This window comes from Amblyomma maculatum, chromosome 3, assembly GCF_055883805.1.
Source record: "Amblyomma maculatum isolate TAMU_Amacu chromosome 3, ASM5588380v1, whole genome shotgun sequence".
NCBI classification, from domain to species: domain Eukaryota; kingdom Metazoa; phylum Arthropoda; class Arachnida; order Ixodida; family Ixodidae; genus Amblyomma; species Amblyomma maculatum.
In genome coordinates, this window is record NC_139346.1 from 108,361,762 (window position 1) to 108,381,934 (window position 20,173).

General features: G+C 43.0%; 2 protein-coding genes and 1 pseudogene across 3 annotated transcripts; 1 reads left to right on the forward strand and 2 right to left on the reverse strand.

Moving 5' to 3' along the window:
- Nucleotides 1-1,415: 1,415 nt before the first annotated feature.
- Nucleotides 1,416-4,204, reverse strand: LOC146195523 (uncharacterized; annotated as a pseudogene). Its single transcript, XR_014706026.1, has 3 exons — nt 3,944-4,204; nt 3,269-3,529; nt 1,416-2,938 (listed from the first exon to the last, which is right to left on the reverse strand). The product of XR_014706026.1 is annotated as an uncharacterized LOC146195523 (transcript).
- Nucleotides 4,205-4,665: 461 nt separating this feature from the next.
- LOC146195524 (uncharacterized) lies at nt 4,666-6,617 on the reverse strand. Its single transcript, XM_084596825.1, has one exon. It carries the CDS (start codon nt 6,615-6,617, stop codon nt 5,352-5,354), a length of 1,266 nt encoding a protein of 421 aa, XP_084452951.1. The 3' UTR covers nt 4,666-5,351.
- A 5,202-nt stretch (nt 6,618-11,819) lies between these two features.
- On the forward strand, nt 11,820-19,197 carry LOC146195525 (uncharacterized; the record flags this gene model as incomplete). Its single annotated transcript, XM_084595966.1, has 8 exons — nt 11,820-12,054; nt 12,197-12,297; nt 12,455-12,517; nt 14,723-14,770; nt 15,165-15,236; nt 15,427-15,474; nt 15,901-15,951; nt 19,009-19,197. Coding segments are annotated over exons 1-8 (807 nt in total), but the record flags the coding sequence as incomplete, so codon positions are not given.
- Nucleotides 19,198-20,173: the final 976 nt, after the last annotated feature.

Below are 20,173 nucleotides of genomic sequence, written 5' to 3' on the forward strand. Positions count from 1 at the left end.
GAATGTGATATCCAATATGCACTAGTGACAGGGCTGCAAGTAAATATACTTGGTGGTTGAGAAATATGGCATAAGAAAAATGTTTTGTTTCATACAAAATTTCATGTTTCTTTATTGCATACTGTACACTGGAAAAAACTGATAAATATGTATCCAAAGAAAAAATTCTATTTCAAACAATGTCGCACAATGCTAAAAATATGGGCAATGACAAAATGTTGGCAGACACAAAACCACTAGTCTATAGACCTTTGCAACGAGGGCCCCCTAGAAGTCTCCGCAATGCTCACTGTGCTGTTGTGAGCGACACAAAACCACTAGTCTACAGACCTTTGCAACGAGGGCCCCCTAGGAGTCTTCGCAATGCTCACTGTGCTGTTGCGAGCACTTGACGTCAGTACAATGGAAGCGGCAGTGGAATCTGTTTGCAACAGCCAAGAGAGGAGGCGTTCTGACCTCCTCCTCGCCCAATGAAAAAGTCTATAGGCTACATTGTTTAAAATAATAAACATCTTATACATGCAGCACTACTAATAACTGCCACATTTGTGTATATAGTATCACCATTAAAGATACATATGCAAACTGTACCTATATATCTAGGCAGCATAAAACTTGCATAAGGATAATGAATATGAGGAAGATAATGAAGAATAACAAAAGCAAAGAAAAAAATAGTCCCCACCTTTTTTTTATTGACATGAAAATAACGCAATAATATGATGGCTGTGAGTGTCACAAACACCCGCCTTTTCGGTCAACACAGGCGCGGGATCCCCTTCATAGTTACCCGCTATACCTCTATCAGGCTTAAGGACACAGTTAAAGGTTAGGCTGGTCAACCCGTGAAGAATGTTTGTCAGTTTGTGAATGAGGAACATGTTCTAGAAAGTCACTTTTTGTTTACAAACAATTGGATATTTATAACTAGTAGTCCAAATTACACTGCATAATAATGAAAAAAATGCCAGGTCATGATAGTGATAAAAGATGACTTGGTAAATGACAAGAGGAAAAACTGATAATTAACAAACACTGCGATAAAAGAAGACTAAGAAAAAAAGCAAGTATTCCAGATAAAGTAAGTAAAGGCAAGAGTTACACAGAGCGTAAAATACTAAGCCAGATCAAGGTTTAAACAGAGACAAAAACAATAATCAGTTAACCGACAGTCTGTTAAAAAAAGGCATTCTGACGGCCTTCATGTTCCATCGTAGTCGCAGAGTTGATCAGTAGTGGCGGCCGTACAAGATGAAGAGAAACGAGTTGATCGCAGGCTCAGTGAAAAAACAAGACACTTTCCCAGAGCAAGCGGCCACGAGAGTGGGCCGAGAGACCACATCTCCCCAGAGCGTACTGCCGCGGGCGTGCTGCAGTCTGCCTTTTATACTGTTGGCTGGCTGTACTGTGGCCCATCGTCAGGTATGCGCGCTGGCCAGTCACTGCCCCAGAGAGTCATGTCGAAGCATGCTCAGAGGAGCGAGGAGACTCTGTAACTTCTGCTCTATTGTGAGGCAGCTTGTGACATACAGGTAGCCACAAAGCTGGCTATCAGATATAAAACAGAGTAAATAGTAATTTAGTATTTACACATTTGATTTTATTTTTAAACATCCATCAAACCATACATGTAATCAACGAATCTGAAAGTGCAGAAATAAGTTGAAAGGGAAACAAAACATTGTGTTCCCATAGTATCAATTCGTTGCCACATCATATATATGCACCTCATGCAATCAGCATTACTCTACAATCAGATGCAAATATTCTAGTATAGTAAACTATCATTCAAGTCTGTACTAACAGCATGTTGGATAAAAACAAAATATGAATAAGTCTCTTAGCCGAAAATTGCAACTTTTCCTTTCCAAGCACTCCATTTCAGCAAATGGCAGCCATACAAAAAAATATCCAAGACAAGTGAACAACTTCCCACACTTTTTCATTGTTAAGGCTAGAAGTGGGGCGAGTTGAAGAGATTGAGGACACTGGCTTGTATCTTGGACAGCCATTGGTCGGAAGTGAGTGTCTGGATGGGAAAAAGCCACATTTTTGTTGATCTTAACTAAGCTTTAGCCATTCAAACAAAACCTTTAATTCTTATCGCAGATAGGCAACTGCATCTTTGAAATCCACAAAACTGCTCAGTCTCGTTCAACCAAGTTTGGAATAGAGCAGATGTACTGCTCTCTGCTGCTGAATGAAATGAAAACACAAGGTTTAGCAATGTCAGAAACACTGAGTGCAAGCAAAGAATACACCAAAGAAAAAAAACATCCTGAAATATGCAGTGGGAATTCTGCAACACTGCCTTCAACCACTATCTCAGAACACATCAAGAAAAGTTTTCCATGTGCTGGAGATGAGGTGTCTGAGACTTCAAATATTCTTTTTATCAAGTAAAATTTACCATCTCTGGATTCAAACACTGCACAGTTTTTTTTGCTGGGTCGATATTTTTCACTATGAAAAATGGTTCCAAGGAAAGAAAACCTGAAATGCTCCTGTAGATGAGGGACACCACCGAGCAACGACTCCAGGCAGGCAGCCTCTTGTGGGGAAAGGGAGGGCACTCGTTTTGGCACACCAAATACACATGTACCACTGACATGTCGAGCATTTTGTGTATCTAAGTGGCCGAGAAAGCCCATGCACATATCTCTCACATTTGTTGGCATAGGCATCACTGTAATCAGCAGGCTGAGTTCTTGTGAAAGAATTACTCTTTCGAGAATTTGCTCTGGAACGCCTTTAGCCGCATTCACAAGCTTTACAATCTGGCCATTGCCGCTCTCGAATGTAAAGGCAGAATGTGCCCAGAGAGGGCCAAAGTTACGCGCTGCTTGTGCCAAGTGTAAGATTTGATGCAAATTGAAGGTCATGCAGCATTCCCCATAAAGGCCAGCAACACGCTGGACAAATCTTCCAAGAAGTTGTTCTGAAATGAGATTCCATGCAGTGTGAATGAGCACATTAAGTGATGCACTAGCCCAACAGGACCATAATACTGTTAATACATACAACACAAAAGATGGTTATATTCAGTTCATCCAAAATGGACAGTTAAGAGATAAAGTCGTCAAAGAAACAGTACCCAAGGAAGAGATTAAAGTGTCATCAACACTTTTTTAATGTCGCAATTCTCTTTGCGCATGATTCAAAAGTTGTGGTGCAGCACATTACATAGTATATCAAAGTTAGCAGCTCAAGATCTGTGTTAGTCATATACTTGTGCATAAGAAGCTAAGAACAGATAAAAAGCTCTCACCTGCACGATGAGTTTGCTCCAGTGAGAAGCTTTCTTGTAGCAAAATGAAAATTGCTTCTGAAAGCAGCCCGAAGTGTCAAAGGTACCTCTCTGGGAGAACAAGGCAACAGCAAGGAATACAGTAAAAGAGGAGCCAGTTTCTCCATTCATGAGCCTTCCAATAACACCTCTCCCTAAGGTTGCGGGGCAGGCGAGTGATGTGATGAGGTGGACGTATATTCAGTAGGCGCTTGTTGAGGTCCTCGAGCAAGCTTGGGCGTCCTGCATATAAAGGTTTGCTTTATTTTTTTTTTCACATACCCTAAAGGCCCTTTACGGGCATCTGATGATACAATTACTTCAAATTGGGCTGAAGAGCAATGAATACTAGACTGCACCATTCAGTGTTTTTTAGACGACACCGGTGTGGTGTTAGTGCTTCAATTTCAGTGCATGTTCTAGCTTTCATACTTTTCATGTCATATGTAAAGGGGGAGAAAAGTGGCCACGCAACTTTCATCGAAGGTTCACTCAACACCATAGTAAAAAAATAATAGGCACATTTGAAGTGATCTACCATGCTTTGACATATCCTCATTCTGGCGGTTTCTACTGTGGCGCCTGATTTCAGGCAGTAAAGTTTAAAGCCTCCTGAGGTTTGTTCACAATTAGCACTGCATACACTTACGCACTTACCAATGTAGTAAGGCTCATGGCTGTTTGATGGATCTAGCCAATAGTCCGTGAATTGTCTGGTGACACCCAAAAGTACACAGTGCATATATTCTACTGTGTAGCACCAGACAAGGTCGAGCTGAGGGAGTCTGACTAATGGCGATGGCCCTTTGAGTCCATTCACTGTAGTCGCATATTTCAATGCTAGCTTCATGTCTCTACAGACACCTGCAGTGGTTCTTTCGGTGCCAGGCGCAGAGTCCAGGTATAACCATCTCCCTGTGATATCGGAGGAAAGTAAAGAGAAAAGTAGTTATTGTAAAAGCCACCAATAAAGAAGAGCATTTGGCTATTTTGATTTCTGCGAACAGAAGACTTGAGAAACGAAAGAAAGCATTTTACTGTATTTTACAAGTAAAATATTCTTTTCGACCTAAACTTGCTTTTAGGGAGATGCAACAGTAGAAATAAGCAAGTGTTACATTGTAAATATAGTAATTCATCACAACTGCCGTAATTTTTTCAACTCAATCTTTGGCACAGGATAGCCTTAGTTGTGAACAATAAAAACCAAAACACACACGAATATATAGTCCTGTTTACATAGAACTGATGGCGAGGGGTCAAGTTGAGAAGTTGGATTTGAGTGGTCTCGACACTACCGAGTTTACATGAACCCAATAAGATGAGCGCAGAACCGACTCTGGACGAGCGGCAAGTACAGTGGCACTTCGCGTCGAGGCAAAGACATAGCAGATGGCACATGATTCTGGTTTTTCCCCTGTCCATCTCCAGTGTTTCCTGTACTATTCTTCTCTCCCACTGTGCCCTGACTCAACATGACAGCGTTTACATGCTTCCTGAACCGGAGTCAAGTCCAGTCAACCCACTTCCTGCGCCGGAGTTGACTCGACCCCTCTACCCAAACCGACAGCATTTACACGAGCCCTGTAACTGATTTTCGACCCGATAACTCAACTCAACCCCCTCATGTCGAGTCCATGTGAACACTGCTTATGAAAGGCAGCATTACTGATATTGAAGGGGGAGTATTGAAGCATGTATGCTATGTAGACAGAATGATAAAAAGGACAATGGCAATAAATCAGCTACTTATAATGCTGTGAACCAAAATTGGAAGGCAGTTTAACGAAGAAAAAAAAATACAGATCAGAACCTTTATTAATGAAACAGATGAGAGCGAGAAATACATTGTAGGCAAAGCAGAAGCCGTACCATAAAGTAGACACAAAAAAAATATTGATTTGCCAGAAAAAGAAGGCAGAAATTTGGATTGCAGGCTTTAGCCATTTACCCTGGTATGTCTTTGTTTTGGTTTTATCTTTTTAAGTGGATTTATGCTGTGGTGAAAATTCCTGCCTTTCTTTGATTATGTTCTCAATGGTTAAACAAAGCAATGAGCTGCCTTCTATGTTGTTGTATACTTAGCAGTTGGCCTACCTTCCTTTCTTGTTCCACATGAAAGGCACCATGGGCAGCCGAAGTATCCGTTAAACTGTACATGGTTGCCCACAGATGCCCTCGCAGGAGCATCGACACAGATGCACGTAGCATACACTCTGGTACGGATTGAAATTGACCCGTACTCCCAGACAAGTTGTCCGAGATGTCCCAAAGCATCAACAAACTTGGCCAAGAACAGCAACATGTCTGGATGCTTATGGCCAAACCACAATCCAGCCAATATCGTGTTTTGGTGCCTCAGGGGCAGAGGCAGCTCATTCACTGTCAGCTGAATCGGCCAAATTGATGCGTTCGATGACTTATATAATGGGCTGCCATCAGTGTTGACAGTAACTGTGAGATCACACCAGTTCAGCGCACCTTTGCGATGGAGGGATCGATGAACAAATCCGCTTGTTATGTCCTGCAGCTCTTGTGAATCTTCTTGAATTTGCTGCCTCAGATGGCAAAGGTTTTCATAGAGGATGCCCTTCAGTTTACCAATTAATCCCGAAATTTGCTTTTTGAGGTCGAGAATGACAAAAATATTGCCAGCACTTTTCACAACTTGAACAGTTGAACTGATTTGACACATGTCACAAAAAAGATGCACTCTGTCTGTCACGGGTTTGAGCAATGATGTGCATACCTCACAAAAGTAATGGTAATTTACCACAGACGCACATTTGTGCGACCACAGCTTCCTCAGGAGGTACTTTGTCCGAGGCAGACCGCTTTTCTGAAATCCAAAGAGAGCATCCACAAGTTTCAGGAGGTCGTCTGTCGCAGACCAGGAAAGGCCATGAGCTACAATAAAGGACATAATAAGGACTATTGCCACTGCCACTGTCGTCTTTGAGCCAGGTAAAGTTTTCGAACCGAAGTCGCCAATACACTTTGCCAGAAGCTCCGACTGATCAAAATCCGGAACAGCAGTGGCTTCATGAAGCAGGTCGTCTTCCTCGTCACTCCCTTGATCGCACACACTATCGATTTCTTTTGCTTCGCTGTCGTTTTCCACATCATGTGCGAGTGATCCGTTATTGCTGTCGATGGAATCGTCATGCTCACTAGTGGAGTAGTCCAAGCTTGTCGAAGACGATTCGTCAACAGCCACAAAACTTTCTGCTCTACGGAGCTTGCCATAGTAGTAAGTCGACCGAGGCACGATTAAAGGATGACCCGGGCCCAAATACAACTTTCTTCTCTTCTTTTCGACGCTGTCATTCATGAGGACGACCGGAGACACCGTAAAAACGCACAAGTATTTTATATCCTTGGTGTCTCAGCAAATTGTCGCAAGCAGAGCTAAGCGCGAAAGAAGCAGACAGCTTTGCAGACCGCACTAGAAAGCAACAAAAGAAAGTACAAGAATGCAGTGGCTGAGAAGGACACACCACAGTGCCGTAACTGCTGCAACCATGCCTCATGGCCTCAGGATCGCCGTGATCAAGATATAAAAAATATTTCATACCCAATATATATTTTACAATTACAGAACTAACCAAAACAATAACACTAGAGCCAATCATAAAGTTTATTTGGAATCAAATTTTTAAATCTGTAGTTTTTCCAGAAAGGAAGTATCCAAAGCAATCCGAACTTCTATCCGGCAGTCTGCTTGTCATACATGTGACAAGCATGGTACTGTTGATAACCACGTTACTAGTGTGTGCTACTGTAAACACGCGTATGGTTTTCAGGTTCTGGCTTTAGTCAGACAAATCAATCATAAGCACTCGACTTGTGCGTGTTTGCATGTTTGGCCAGCTTTTTTTTTATTCGAAATATGTCACGGCATACCTTCGCATATGTAGTTTATGAGGACGGCTGGCGAGCAATTGTGAACCTAAGCCTGATCAAGGACTACGAGCTTGGAAGTGAATGTCTCGGCAAGTTCAAAGAAATATATTGGCGGTCAGTGGAGGATGGCAAGGTCCTGGAGGGCCATTACCCGGGCGAAGTGGTACTTCTCGGAGGTAAGTTGATCTAGTAATTTTTGCCGCGCAGTCGCTGTGTACGCTGCAGTGATAAATTCCCGTCCCATTTGAGATATTTGCTGTGCACCTTCATTAACACGCTGTTCTGTTCGTGCACGCATGTCCGTCGAATTTATGTAGAAGCAGTCAGAGACTACACTTTGCTTCTACGGTGGCCGGCTGTCTGGGCGAGCGAGTGAGCGCTAACGAGCTACTTAACCAGTCGATCTCTATCGCAAATTGCTGTCATTCCCAGCTTTGCGCGTAGGTTCTGCCGGCTGTCCGAAACAGTGCGCTTTTTTCACTTGACGGTGGTTACTCCCACATTAGCATTCAGCAGACTGAAGGCAGACTCCTCGTGCAAAACTCACTTGTTTCAGTCTTCGCCGTAGCAAAATAGTAAAACTTTGGCAGCGCCCCGCAGTGTCCCGGGATGTGCACATCCATTCGGCTACGCTAGGGGAAGGGGACTGAAACAAAAGCCCACAGGTGTAGTTGGCCGTGGTAGTAAATAATTCTTTGCCTCTGCTGTCGCTTTTCTTTTTCCCTTTGTTCACAAGTGGTCCCATTTTTTTCAGCAAACCTGCAGGACCTTATCAAAACTATGAAGAAGCACATTGCTGTGCCTGACAATATATTTGGGGAATGCCGAATGGAAACTGCCGAGAAAGACACACTTTCGCAAAAGGTAATTGATTTTACATCATTTATTTCTCGAAGATGCGGCATGACGTCGCATGTAAGATAAGATAGCTTGACAAAGATGAAAACAGTATTGTGGCATCATACTTATGAAATTAACTGGAATAGGCTGCATTTTGTTCAGAAAAAGTGCTGTATTTACCTATTCTGCCTTTGAACTTTTTTGGTATTATAAAGACAGTAATGCATGTATCACAAATACACAACAAAGCAGGGCTGAGCTCCTGACCTGAAAGGCACAGGTTTGGCACCATGCTAAGGCCTGTGTACTGTGTGATTCAGTGGCCATTGAAGAACCCCAGATAGTCAAAATATATGGGGCCCTCCACTACGATGTCTCTCATAGCTTGAGTTGTTTCAGGGTGAAGAACCCCCTAAACTAAACCAAAGTGCAGCAACACCTACCTGCTTTTTTGCAATTGTGCTGTGTTTCGACCTCATCTTCAGCTTGTACATGTGTATGCCCATTGCGCTTGTCACTGGCTTGCCTTTGGCATTTGTCTGAGCAGTACACAAGCACTATAAAAGGGCTACTAGTGCACATCGTCTCGGTTTGTGCTGTGAACATGAAAGCATGCACTACTATTGTTTTCTTTGCTGCATTTGTGGTTTATTTGTGTCTGTGAATTTTGTCAACCTTTTCCATTAACAGCACCATTTATCAATATGATTAGTTATCTACTTGGTGATGATGTCGTATTTTCCTCCCATGGTGCAGAGCTCGTTCACAGTCAGCTTAGCAGGTTCATAGATTGTTTGGATTCTTCGTATTATTGCCATAACTCCAATTTAGGGGTCACGGAGATAGAAGGGTTTTGGAGGCGCAATTCCTGGCATGTGCGGCTGGTGGAGACGACCGGAAAGAATCGCGGTGGAGAAGGGTACAGATGCCCTTTCTGTTGCACATACCGTATGGTTCTACTGGGTGGTGCCCCGGCAACGCTCGTTTTCTTTGGAAGCGTCGAACGTGTGCAGAAACACCGTGCTCAAGAGTTTGTTTACTCGCAATCACAGCATGTATTCCATGAAGCCGTTCAAGCTCCTCCCATAGAAGAGCTAGACTCAGTAATCCCAATGAACAGCAATAAAATAACAAAAAATGCGCTAAAAGGCCGCGTCCATCAGCCGTGCTTGTGGTAGAGAGACACACGGTTCTGAATTCAGTTGGCAGTCGGCGGGGTGCAAAAAAAAAAAAAAAAAAATGGAAGTGTCCCATTCTCTTGTGACTGTTAGCACATGTTGCTAGCCATTGATATATGCCTGTAGCCTTCCCTGCGCTACGCTCTTCAACCGCTCAAAAGCAGTTCTCTCCAAAAAGGCCATAAAGGGAAATCATTATTTCAGCAGTAGTTGAAATCTCGCATGTGATCAATGTCATTTAATTCTTAAAGGCCCACTGTCCACCCTCCGGTAAAACTTTCTTTTTCCTCGGTGGCTGTGAGGCTTCATCCCCACAACGCAAGGCCACCAGAAGTTTTTGAAAAGAGTAATTAATAACGGGAGTTACAGCCACCGCAATCAACCGATTTTGCACTTCCCTCTCCTTCGGTCCCTTCTCAGAGGTTTTTCACTCTCCTGCTCGGTCGCCTAGCCTCTGTAAGCCAAATTCCCCTTCCTCCTTCGCGTTTGACGGGAGGTGGGGTGTCTTGTGGAGAACGTCACTCGCGTGCGTCATGGCCCCGCCTTTGAGACTTTTCTTTTTCTTCGCTTTTGCTGTGTCGTTGACGTTGGGCCGAGTCGCCGAACCTCTCTCCTAAAAGGGAGAGAAAACGAGAGGTCACGTCGGAGTGAAAGCTTCAGGTTGCGCAAAAGAAGGGAAGGCTGTAGAAATGGTGTAGCACACAGAACGGACTTGGAGCAGGGGGGTGGTGATGGTGGCACTCTCTGCTGCGCGAAACGAAATGGGCAAGGGAAAAGAGTGCAGAAGCGATGGGTGGACACAATTAGTGGTGTAGGCCCATCCTAGCTTCTCCCGTCAGTCAGCGAGACGGACCAATGGATGTCGTTCTCGGCAAGTACGTCATAACTGTGGCTCGACGAGCCAGCGCAGGAAACGGGGAAGCTGGCTTTCTGAAGGAGAGCATGAGAGAGTTTTGATTTGTATTTTCGTTGCTTTGCGGCGCGCTTGTCACTGTAATATTTTCCACAGACTATCTCCGGTACTTGATCGAAACAGTGGGCTCCTTTGCTTAGAAGTTCCTTTCCTGGACAGTGGCCCTTTGAGCAGATGAAAATTTGGCCGAGAGTTCTGACTCGTGCGTAGCTGTTGCTTCATATGCTCATTTGTCAGTTGGCCTAGAGCAAGCAGCGTTGTAGCTCTGCACCCCTTCTTACACTGCAATTTATGACCACTCGAGACTCTTGGCCAGCTGTGGTTCCATCACCTTAACTTTGAATCTGGATGATGATGTACAGTGCTTGAACTATATGTCTTATTCAGATTTTTAATATCAACCTGAGAGCTCAGCATTTTTCTCAAGGGTTGATTCATGTTTTATCTCGAAGCCCATCTTGGTTTGGTTTGGTTCAGTTTATAGGGTCTAACATCCCAAAGTGGCTGGACAAGTTTCCCAAACTAGAAGAGTTTCCCTGTTAAGTGATAGTAAAGTGCAGATCAGTGGCTACATGTTCACAATAGACAAGGCACAAGCCAGCTGTGTAGCTGTGAAGGTGCTTGCACTTCATGCTAAAATTACAATTTTTGGCAGTTCTTGACAAAAAAAATCAGACCACAAAAGCCACAACTGCAGTGAAATACCGTGCCACCACAACTCAAACTTATAATAGCTGCAAAAAACGAGCTGGTGATACTGATGCGGATTATGGACAGCAGGTGCTCGTGAGAGAGAAAAAGGTTGATACAGATTATGACCCGTGGCATTGAGTGTCATCTATGGGCGGCACCTTGAATTTCCTATACACTTTTGTTTTTTGGTAGGCTGCTTTGTGAGCTGTGAAAAGTTCAGATGCCGCCCTTACAAGGAAACCAGGGGGTGGCACTTCCATGCGTTTACATGTATACACATGTAGAGAACTAAGCTGTGTTAGGGAAAGATTGTCTTAGTGCACAACGTCTATGGCAATGCTAAAGTTATGAAACTTGATTGCTAAAGTGCATTGGTGGCAGACGGCTGTCATGTACCTGTCATTTAATGGGTGCTTTTCCTTGGGGTCTGGCTGCATGCATGAACACCAGCATATAGCGTGGTATATAAACAGCCTCATTTGTCATTCTATCAGCATTGACAACTGCACAAACAAGCTCGTAATTTTGATTGCAGACAGCAAAGTTTCTGCTTGTTATTAGGTTGAGAAAATCATGGATAAAGCATTGTGAGTAATTATGGTAGGAAAGGAAAGCAGCTAATAAGTCGGCAGGCTTTCTATATTGGTATTTAACACATTGTCATTGCATTACCCCACACTTGCATTGAGGTTGGGTTTGATATTTGCATGCTGTAAAGAAAAAAAAGCTGGAAGCTAGAATGCATCTTGCTCTTACTGATGTATCATAATATTCTGGTGAAGTATTCTCATCTGTTCAGGAGTGTTTACTTCATTCTAGGCAATGGTTTTATGTTCACAATGAAGCCAAAATTACTGTGTTGGTACATGCAAGTGGCACTGTGTATTTCACACATTATATATTAGACAGCTGTAGCTTTTTAGTTTCTAGTTACTGATATGTCAGTGATTTTTTATTTTTATAGTCTGTCTGTCTGAAAGGAAAAAAAAGGAAGGTGGCCACATCGATGAAAAGAAAACAAGAGCTGTTCTTTAGCGATAAAGAAGAATCAGATGACGACTTGGTTTCAAAAAAACAACTCAAGGAAGAACAAGAGCGCTGCAGATCACTGAAGAAAAGGCTGCGCCACGCAGAGGACAAATTGGAAGCTGCCAACGACCGCTCCGAACGACTACAGGTGCTCCTGGAAAAGTTCCAAGAGCGGTACACCAACCTCCAAGATCTCCTGGAGAATAAGCTGGGTGAGTTAGACTTTGCAGGTTTAATGGGCAATGCATTCAGATATTGCTCTGCGCTTACACAAGCAAGTGTTCTTTTGTACTTGAAATTATGTCAGTGTTGAAGCTGAAAATGATTATTATTTGTTCACTTACTTTTCTGCAGAGGCTTGGTTCAAATCTGATAGACAAAGCTTGGCATTTGGCACAGCAAATAACAGTGACAGCGACTGCTGTTCAACAAGCACGAAGTTTCTCCCGCGTAAGGTAATGCATCCTGTTTGTTCGTGTTGCTCTGGTTTTTTTTAATGTCAAGTGCTCATCTTTCATGCTGACCATAGTTTGTTAGGCAAAGCCAGTCAACTGCAGTTTTGATCTGAGATGTCCAATTTGTGGTTTTCTCCTGTTCTCTTATGGCATTCAGGTGCCAGCCACCTGGCAAGCAGTTGCGATACCAGCTGCTGTGCCACCTGTCCTCCCCAACCAGGTAAATACAGTGAGGATGGAAGCTTTAATGCATGTTTAGTGGCGTTTTGATATTTTGCTGTTGAATATTTTTTTGCTACAATGACAGTTTTCACAACCTAGACGTGCTTCTGCGATTGACTCACTATGGCACTTTTATGAATGACTGTCATCTGAGGCCAGCTTATGTATACTTGCACTTGTTTTTGATCGTGGTAATTTCCTGTAAGCTAGAGAGTCCAGTTTTTTATGGAGTAAAGAACAAAAAAGACAAAATTCTGTCTGTTATTAAGTTGGCTGACGTGTCTTTCAAGAGAACTCAGAATGAATGACAGCAGTGATAAAGGCATAGCTAATGCTATAGTTAATATAGTTGCTATAGTTAATGTTCTCATCAAAAATAAAGATGCAGTCTAGCATACACAGTTTGTAGTGACATGGTGCATGCAGAAGTATTATGCCAAAGTGAGCAAACTTCGCAAACTTCATGGGACTGATGAAGAATTGCTCCAAAATCAAAAGTAACACCGTGGCCCTTTTTGCAGCAAGACACAGTAGCACTTGTTACAAATAACACCTTTGTGTTATGGTGGTAATTCACCGCACGACTTGTGACCCCTGTGATGCAGCATCCTCAAAGTGCAACGGTATTGCAAGAGTGGAAGAGGCATGTGAATGCAAGAGATAAAAGTATGAATGGGCATTAGAACAGCATCATGCCATCCCGAAATAACCACAGAGTCATCGCCAGCCTATAGGAAGCTCGCCGTCAAGGCTTCAAATTGAGCTTTTCTGGAGCTGCCCTTGCACGACACAAGCTGTGGATTTAGGAGATAGTAAAACATTGTTTTATGAGTCTCGCAAGCAAGATTAGATCCTGGGATTAAGGTTGTAAAACTGCGCTAGATGCAAAAAAAATGCATATTCTCTAGTTTTTCTCAATTTTTTTTTTCGATTTCCGAAGTTTGAAAAATGAGCCTCCTCGTTTTTATGGCTCACTTTTTTTTTTTCAGTCTTATGCATGCCTTGCAGTACAAACCACTTATTGCAAAGATAGGTACACGCAGAACCGCTGATAGGCGGCCCTTGCTAGATTTCCTTTGGATCACGTTCATACGGTTCGATGTTCACACCTCTTCATTTTTTGTGCTGAAAGTAAGGTTTCTTAATCGGGCAAGAAACAGCGCAACAACGGAGACAAGAGGGCAGAAAGAAGACTGCACCAGCGCTGACTAGCAACTGAAGATTTCATTGAAAAGAACACAAATATATACTCCATTCACAGCCAAGCGCACGCATGGGCAGAACTAACAGCACTGATACCTGAAAACGTGAAAATTAACAATCAAGATACCGCAGTTCACAATCATGAATAAGAATAGATGGGGTGCTAACACGTGTCGTGATTTTTGTGAATGTGAAATGCCTCGCTGATTTCCGTGGTTAATTTATCGCCGGGCTTGTAAAGAATCCCGGTATCATTAAAGAGCAGACTACATGGATCTGAATTGGAACTGAGTTAGAACTGAGATCCGAGTGTAAGGCCAAATTAGAAGAAGGGGCCCCATCCAAAGAAACATAGTGCTCACGTATGCGGGTATTCACGCACCTGCCCGTCTGGCCTATATATTTTTTTCCACAGGTAAAAGGAAAATCATACCATGGCACAGGGTATGATGTTCCCTTTACCTGTGGAAAAAGATATATAGGCCAGACGGGCAGGTGCGTGAATACCCGCATATGTGAGCACAACGATCCTGTTCACGTTTTCAGGTATCAGTGCTGTTAGTTCTGCCCATGCATGCTCTTGGTTGTGAATGGAGTATGTATTTGTGTTCTTTTCAATAAAATCTTCAGTTGCTATTCAGCGCTGGTCCAGTCTTCTTTCTGCTCTCTTGTCTCCCTTGTTGCGCTGTGTCTTGCCTGATTATGCACTAACTCGCGCAACTTGGCGTTTTACTGAAGTTTTTAAGGTTTATTCAATGTTTAACGGCTCCTGAATTTGAATTAGTGCTGCAAGGTGCAGTATTTTTTCCTCTGAGCTGTTCCAAATATGGATTTTACTGCTCCAAAACTAAAATTTTGCTGCTCGAAAAATTTCTACATATCCTATTTCAGCTGTAGCACCCCTGTGTGCTGGAATTTTGCCTCTTACAATTTATTTGTAGCTGTATTAAAGCTTCATTCACTAATTTTGGCCTGCTGTTTTCTTTTGCTCTGTCATCAGGTTGTGGCACAAATCGAGTATGAAGCTTTTCAGGAGCCGTCCGGCCAGGTATGAAAAGAGAAATTGGAATCGTGCCTGCAGCATGTCATTTGCCACAGCCTAAAAATGTGCACAGTGTAATAAGTAAATTCTGGCTGTCATTTACGTCTAGATTAATAGCTCAGTGTGTGTCATACCAGCATTGTTTTTGGAGGGCTGTGCTACCTACAGGACTGCGTTTTTTTCCCACTGGATGTCTAATATCAAGTTTTTGCCAGTTCACTGCACATGTGCATATTACAGTAACATGATTGGTGTTGAGCTGCTGCTGTATTAGTCATTTGCTACTGCATGCATACAAATTCTTATGTAAAGCAGGAAACTGTGTAGTGATTTTAGCTTCTGTGGTGTATTAGTGTCCTAGATGCTCAATTGAGTGCAGTTTTATGTTGTTTCTTTTTAGCTTGTGGAAGAGGCTCAAGGCCATGAAATGAACATTGTGTGTGATCGAGGGCCTGCCGTTCTGCTAAGCCAGGTAAAAAGACCAAAAGCATGTGATAAAGACAGTAGTAGTCATTTTAGTTCCAGTTGTGGGGCTTATTGGTATTCTACTCAGCTGGACTTAATTATGAAATAGATGATTGTTTTGTGTCAGTGGTGTATTTTAATCCCTGACAGTTTACCTGGGAACTTATCACAGCATCACTCTTCTATTCTTGGTTCAGGCTACTGATGACACTACAGCAGAGGCTGCCAAAGAGTCACCCGACCAGGTATGGTAGCTGCAGAGCATACTTGTGTCGCATACTATAGCTTTATTAGTTAAGCCTGAAATTATGCTTGCTATGTCACTGATTCAAGTAAATAGTGAAATTTAGCAACCATTCCCACTGAGGTTCATAAATTGACTATTTCACTCATGGCTGCGGTGGATTGGTGGCGAGTGCTAGAGCCTGTAGGGCTTTCAGCATTCTTTGTCAGTGTACATGCGAGTCTCATTTCACGATTGCATCAGCTTCTTGCAAAGATGCAAACATTAGAGTCGCTAAGTCAGGTGCTTCATTATTCAAGGCTTTCTTGGTTGCACACATTTTTAGCCCCTATGTATATTGTACAGACGGGGCAGCTTTTTTAGTCATGATATGCAAGACAGTTTTGTGCTGATAAGTTACCTGGTGCTCTTTTTTGTTTAATTGCAGCCTATGGACCACAGTCTGCCACCAGCCCTCTTTGCCAACGTAAATGGCCAGGTAAGAACATTTTTGTAGTCCCATAACCACTGGCTGAAATTCTAAAGGTGCTAGTTTGCGTGATGGGTATGTTTTCATGTGAACTTTCAGCAGCATAATGCTTTGCTTATGCAAATTCCAATGGTCAGCCTGATGGAGTGCCTTCACATGATCCGATGAGAAGACTCAAATTTTTTCCGGACTCCAGGAATGGCCAAGCCATGTGTGCTTGTTTTTAGGGTGGTTTAGTCTTTAGTCTAGTTAACGAACTTTTTAGAAATCGCCAACAGATTTCCTATGTTTTTAATGTAAAAATATTTCAGAATTGTGAATTTCAATATAGCGTATGTTTCAGAATAATGTACATTTTAAAATATTTTCTTCTATAATATAGGAACATCAGTATTACGAATTCGGCTAAATTAACAGCGCCGCAACTTTTGCGTGACATAGAAACTGACGTTTCAGTGTATGGTCCGTGGGCTGTAGCTTCCATCATCACTAAAACTGGTGCCAGCTCCTAGGGCCACCACAAAGCTACGGTTAATGCGCGGTAGCCAGCAGATCTAGCCTTCTTTATTTTCTGTTTTGTATGTCACTCGCTGGTGAGTGGGTCGTGCCATTCATGCGTATGGGAAGATGTTTTTTTTTTTTTGTAACGGATTATCTTATCTTGCTGCAAAGTTTTTGCGAGGTCTGGCAATGACTGCAGACAGCGATGGCGCCAAGAAGATACGAAAGAAATTTTCACTGCAAGAAATCGATGCAGAGAAAAAGCAAATTCGGCCTCTGCATACTGCAAGCATTGCCCCATCGACTGCCTTGATCATTTTGAAAGACCGAGACAAGCTTTTAAAACTTCAGGGAACTCTGAGATGGTGTCTATCGAACTTTGATGTTTTATATCGAGATTTGACTGTAGCTGTTTTTCGTTGGCCACTGCAGAGTGATGAGGTTTAGTCTTGAAGACATAAGTATGGCCACAGTGTTATATCTGTAGGCTTAATTTCTGGCTATATTGACTGTGACTAACACTTCATTCTTCACAACCCAATGGGCAAAATTAAAATGAGAATGATGTTTTTCAAAAAGCACTTGAGTACACCTTTAGTGCGTTCGCTCAGTTCACATCTTGACTGGCTTGTACGCTTCCCTTGGGTGGGGTGTCTGATACAATCAAAACTCGATACAACAAAGTTCTACTTGCAGGTGAAAATTTTGTTAAACCACGAATTTCGTTACGGCAAGGTTCCCATGTTCTAGCTGCCCAAACAAGGTAAAAGGTTAGTGGAACACTTCTAGTAGGTGGGAATTTGTAAATTATGAATTCAGGAAATGAGCAAGAAGTTCTGGCAATAATAGCACTAACAAGGGTACCAGATGTTTTGTACATCAAGAGGATAATGGGTGATAGCAAACGGACGCAAATGCATCATTTTTTTTCTGGGCTACCTGTGGCTACCTGTGCGTGGCAATTGTTCAGGCCTCACGTACACATACTCTATTTACATGCTAATGAACTTGCCTCCCACTGTTCCCGCCAACAAATAAAAAAAAACACTCGTAGTTAGCATCTCCCTTCCTTGCGCACCGTCATAGTCCAGTGTACTTCTTGCAGGGTGCCAGGATGACGTGCAGTGATAACTTCACTGGTGCATTCTGTGGGTGTTAGCTCCAGTGAGGGGGGGGGGGGGACTTGGCAGAGTGCCAGTGGCTTAGACAGGAGTGCGGGGTAGTGGCTTGCTCAGCTGGTTCGGTTGCTCAGCGCCATCCAAAGGATGGGCCTTGATTTCTCTTTACCACACAGTGATTGGGGTGAGCACTGTCCGCTGCCATAAAATCATTGGTATGTCTGTATCAGTAAACGCCTTTTGAAGCAAATGATGCTAAAAGCCCGCATTATGATCGTGGCTGACCGCATGCCTTCTTTGACGATTGAAGGGTGGAGGGATGGACAACTGTCATGAAAAAAAAGTCTCTCGCCTATTGAACCTTCCCCTCAAACTTGCGTCGATGTCGTAGAAATGCAAATTGCGCTGTGTCTCGGCTAAAGTTCTCATGTTAGGATCTTAACGTGGCTGCGGATACATGCATGTGATGTGCGAGGACTTTGAAAGTGTGGCATAAAATTACTTTGTTAAATCACAAAAAAACACATGGTTTTCAATAGGGCAGAGATTGGGAAATAAAAAAAAGATGAATGTGGTAGCTCACGAGTATAGGCTAATGAGTAGATGTGAGATGATAGTGTCGCGAATTCAGGAATTGGTGATTAAGCAAGTTGTAAAGTAATGAGGATCTGCAGGGGAAGCCGTTAAAACTATTGCGTTAGGGCTGATGGCGTTACATCGCGAATTTCGTTACATTGTGGTTCGTTATTTGGTGCAAGGCCATACCGTGGGGCCACCCACCTCTTTTAAGAGCCCGCATGAAGAACTAAGTGGGATAACGCAAGCTAAATTGCTGCTGTAGGGTGGTTTCCTAGGCAGTTCAGCTGCGCGTTAGCATTGCATTCATTTATTTAATGTAGGCCTTGATCTGGGCCTTTATAAGCTTAATTTGATGCATTAGACCCAGTCAATCGGCAAGAAAGCACTTCACCAAATCAGTGATATTGAAGCTGGCGAGCTTTACACACGACGACGCAGAGTGGCTGCATCATTGCTGCTGTTATGAAAAAAAAAAGCTGCCACACAATCCCAATATTGATGTTCGACTGTATCAGAATGGGAGATGTGTGAACATGCTGAGCAATACTAAAACAACCATACCTTGAATGTTTGGTTCTCAGTAGTTTTTCTCAGGACTCTTGATTTTATCTATTTCCACGGTCTATTTTATGTCCGAAACCTATAACATCTTTATTTTCATAATTTGAAAATAGACGAAGAAAATACCAACTTAAATCACTGTTCCTGTGCTAGTGCATCTTGCCCCATGTAATTGAAGCGAAAAGTTGAGACCTGTTGAATTTTTCTAATGCATCCTGTTTTTCTAAATCCAGTGGTAATCACTGTACCCTAATGATAGTTATATATTATCTTTTGCTCATATCTGCAAAATCCTTCTTTGATACAGATCCATCTCGGAAAAGGAGTTTTCGTGACCTCAGAGCAGTGGAGTTGGCTCTTGAGAAGAACAAGAGATTCGCTGTTTTGCAAGGAGGCTACAAAGGTTCTTTGGGGCGTGCCAGCCCTCAAGAATCGCAGTGTGACAGGGAACCCCAGCCGGCGGTTTTCCAACAAAGACGGGCCAGCTACGCAAGGAAGAAAGGCATTGACTCCAGTGAAACTTGAAGCTGTTGCAAGTGAGTATGCACAACTGTGGTGCTTCATCTTGGCTCATAAGATCCAATTTCTAAGAGTGAAGTCATCATGCACTGTGTGGTTAATGGCATTTACTGTGCCACTAATTAGGAAACATGTCAAAAATGGGGAAGACAACAGAAATGTGGCATAACTGGGTAACTTGAGCAGAAAATTCTTATATCAGTACGTATCAGTGACAGAAATTGAAGCATCAAGAAGTAAAATCGCAAGGTGACTATTTTTATTGCTTCAAAGTTGTCCAAATAATTGATCAAGCAATTGCATGAGAGGGTAGAGCTATTAGTAACTGTCAAATCACCTTTAATGGGGGCGGGGGGGGGGGGGGGGGGGGCAAGTTGCCAGTTACCTTGTTTGGGACAATCTCTTACTGAATGATATCTTGAAACATATCGTGTTAACACACAAAATGGTGTGTGGCAGCCGCCCACTGTGAGTGCAATCTATGGCTATATCCAGTGTAACGTTTACTTCAGGCATTCTGTCTTCATCGGAATTTTTCATAGAGGCACTGAACGGCGCAGTAAAATACAGTCGAACCTGGATATATCAATAATTCGATATAGAGAAATCGGCTTGAGACACCACTTGAGATCGTGAAAAATGATACTGTATTTGCCGCGTAATCAACCCCCTCGCATAATGAACCCACCCCCCACTTTTGCCCCTGAGAATTAAAAAAAAAGTGTTCGGAGGCGTGTCCCTTCGTTTCAACCATCACGTCCCTCCATGCATCCACAGCTCATTTATTGGCAGCACTCCAAGATGCTAGCTCGACTACTGTTCCCAAGGACGCGGGATCGAATCCCGGCCTCGGCGGCAGCTTTTCGATGGAGGCGAAAAGCAAGGCGTCCGTGTGCTGTGCGATGTCAGCGCACGTTAAAGAACCCCAGGTGGTCGAAATTTCCGGAGTCCTC

What these genes read in the sequence shown, in the direction of transcription:
- LOC146195524 (XM_084596825.1), bottom strand. Translation starts at nt 6,617, where the DNA reads ATGAATGACAGCGTCGAAAAGAAGAGAAGAAAGTTGTATTTGGGCCCG.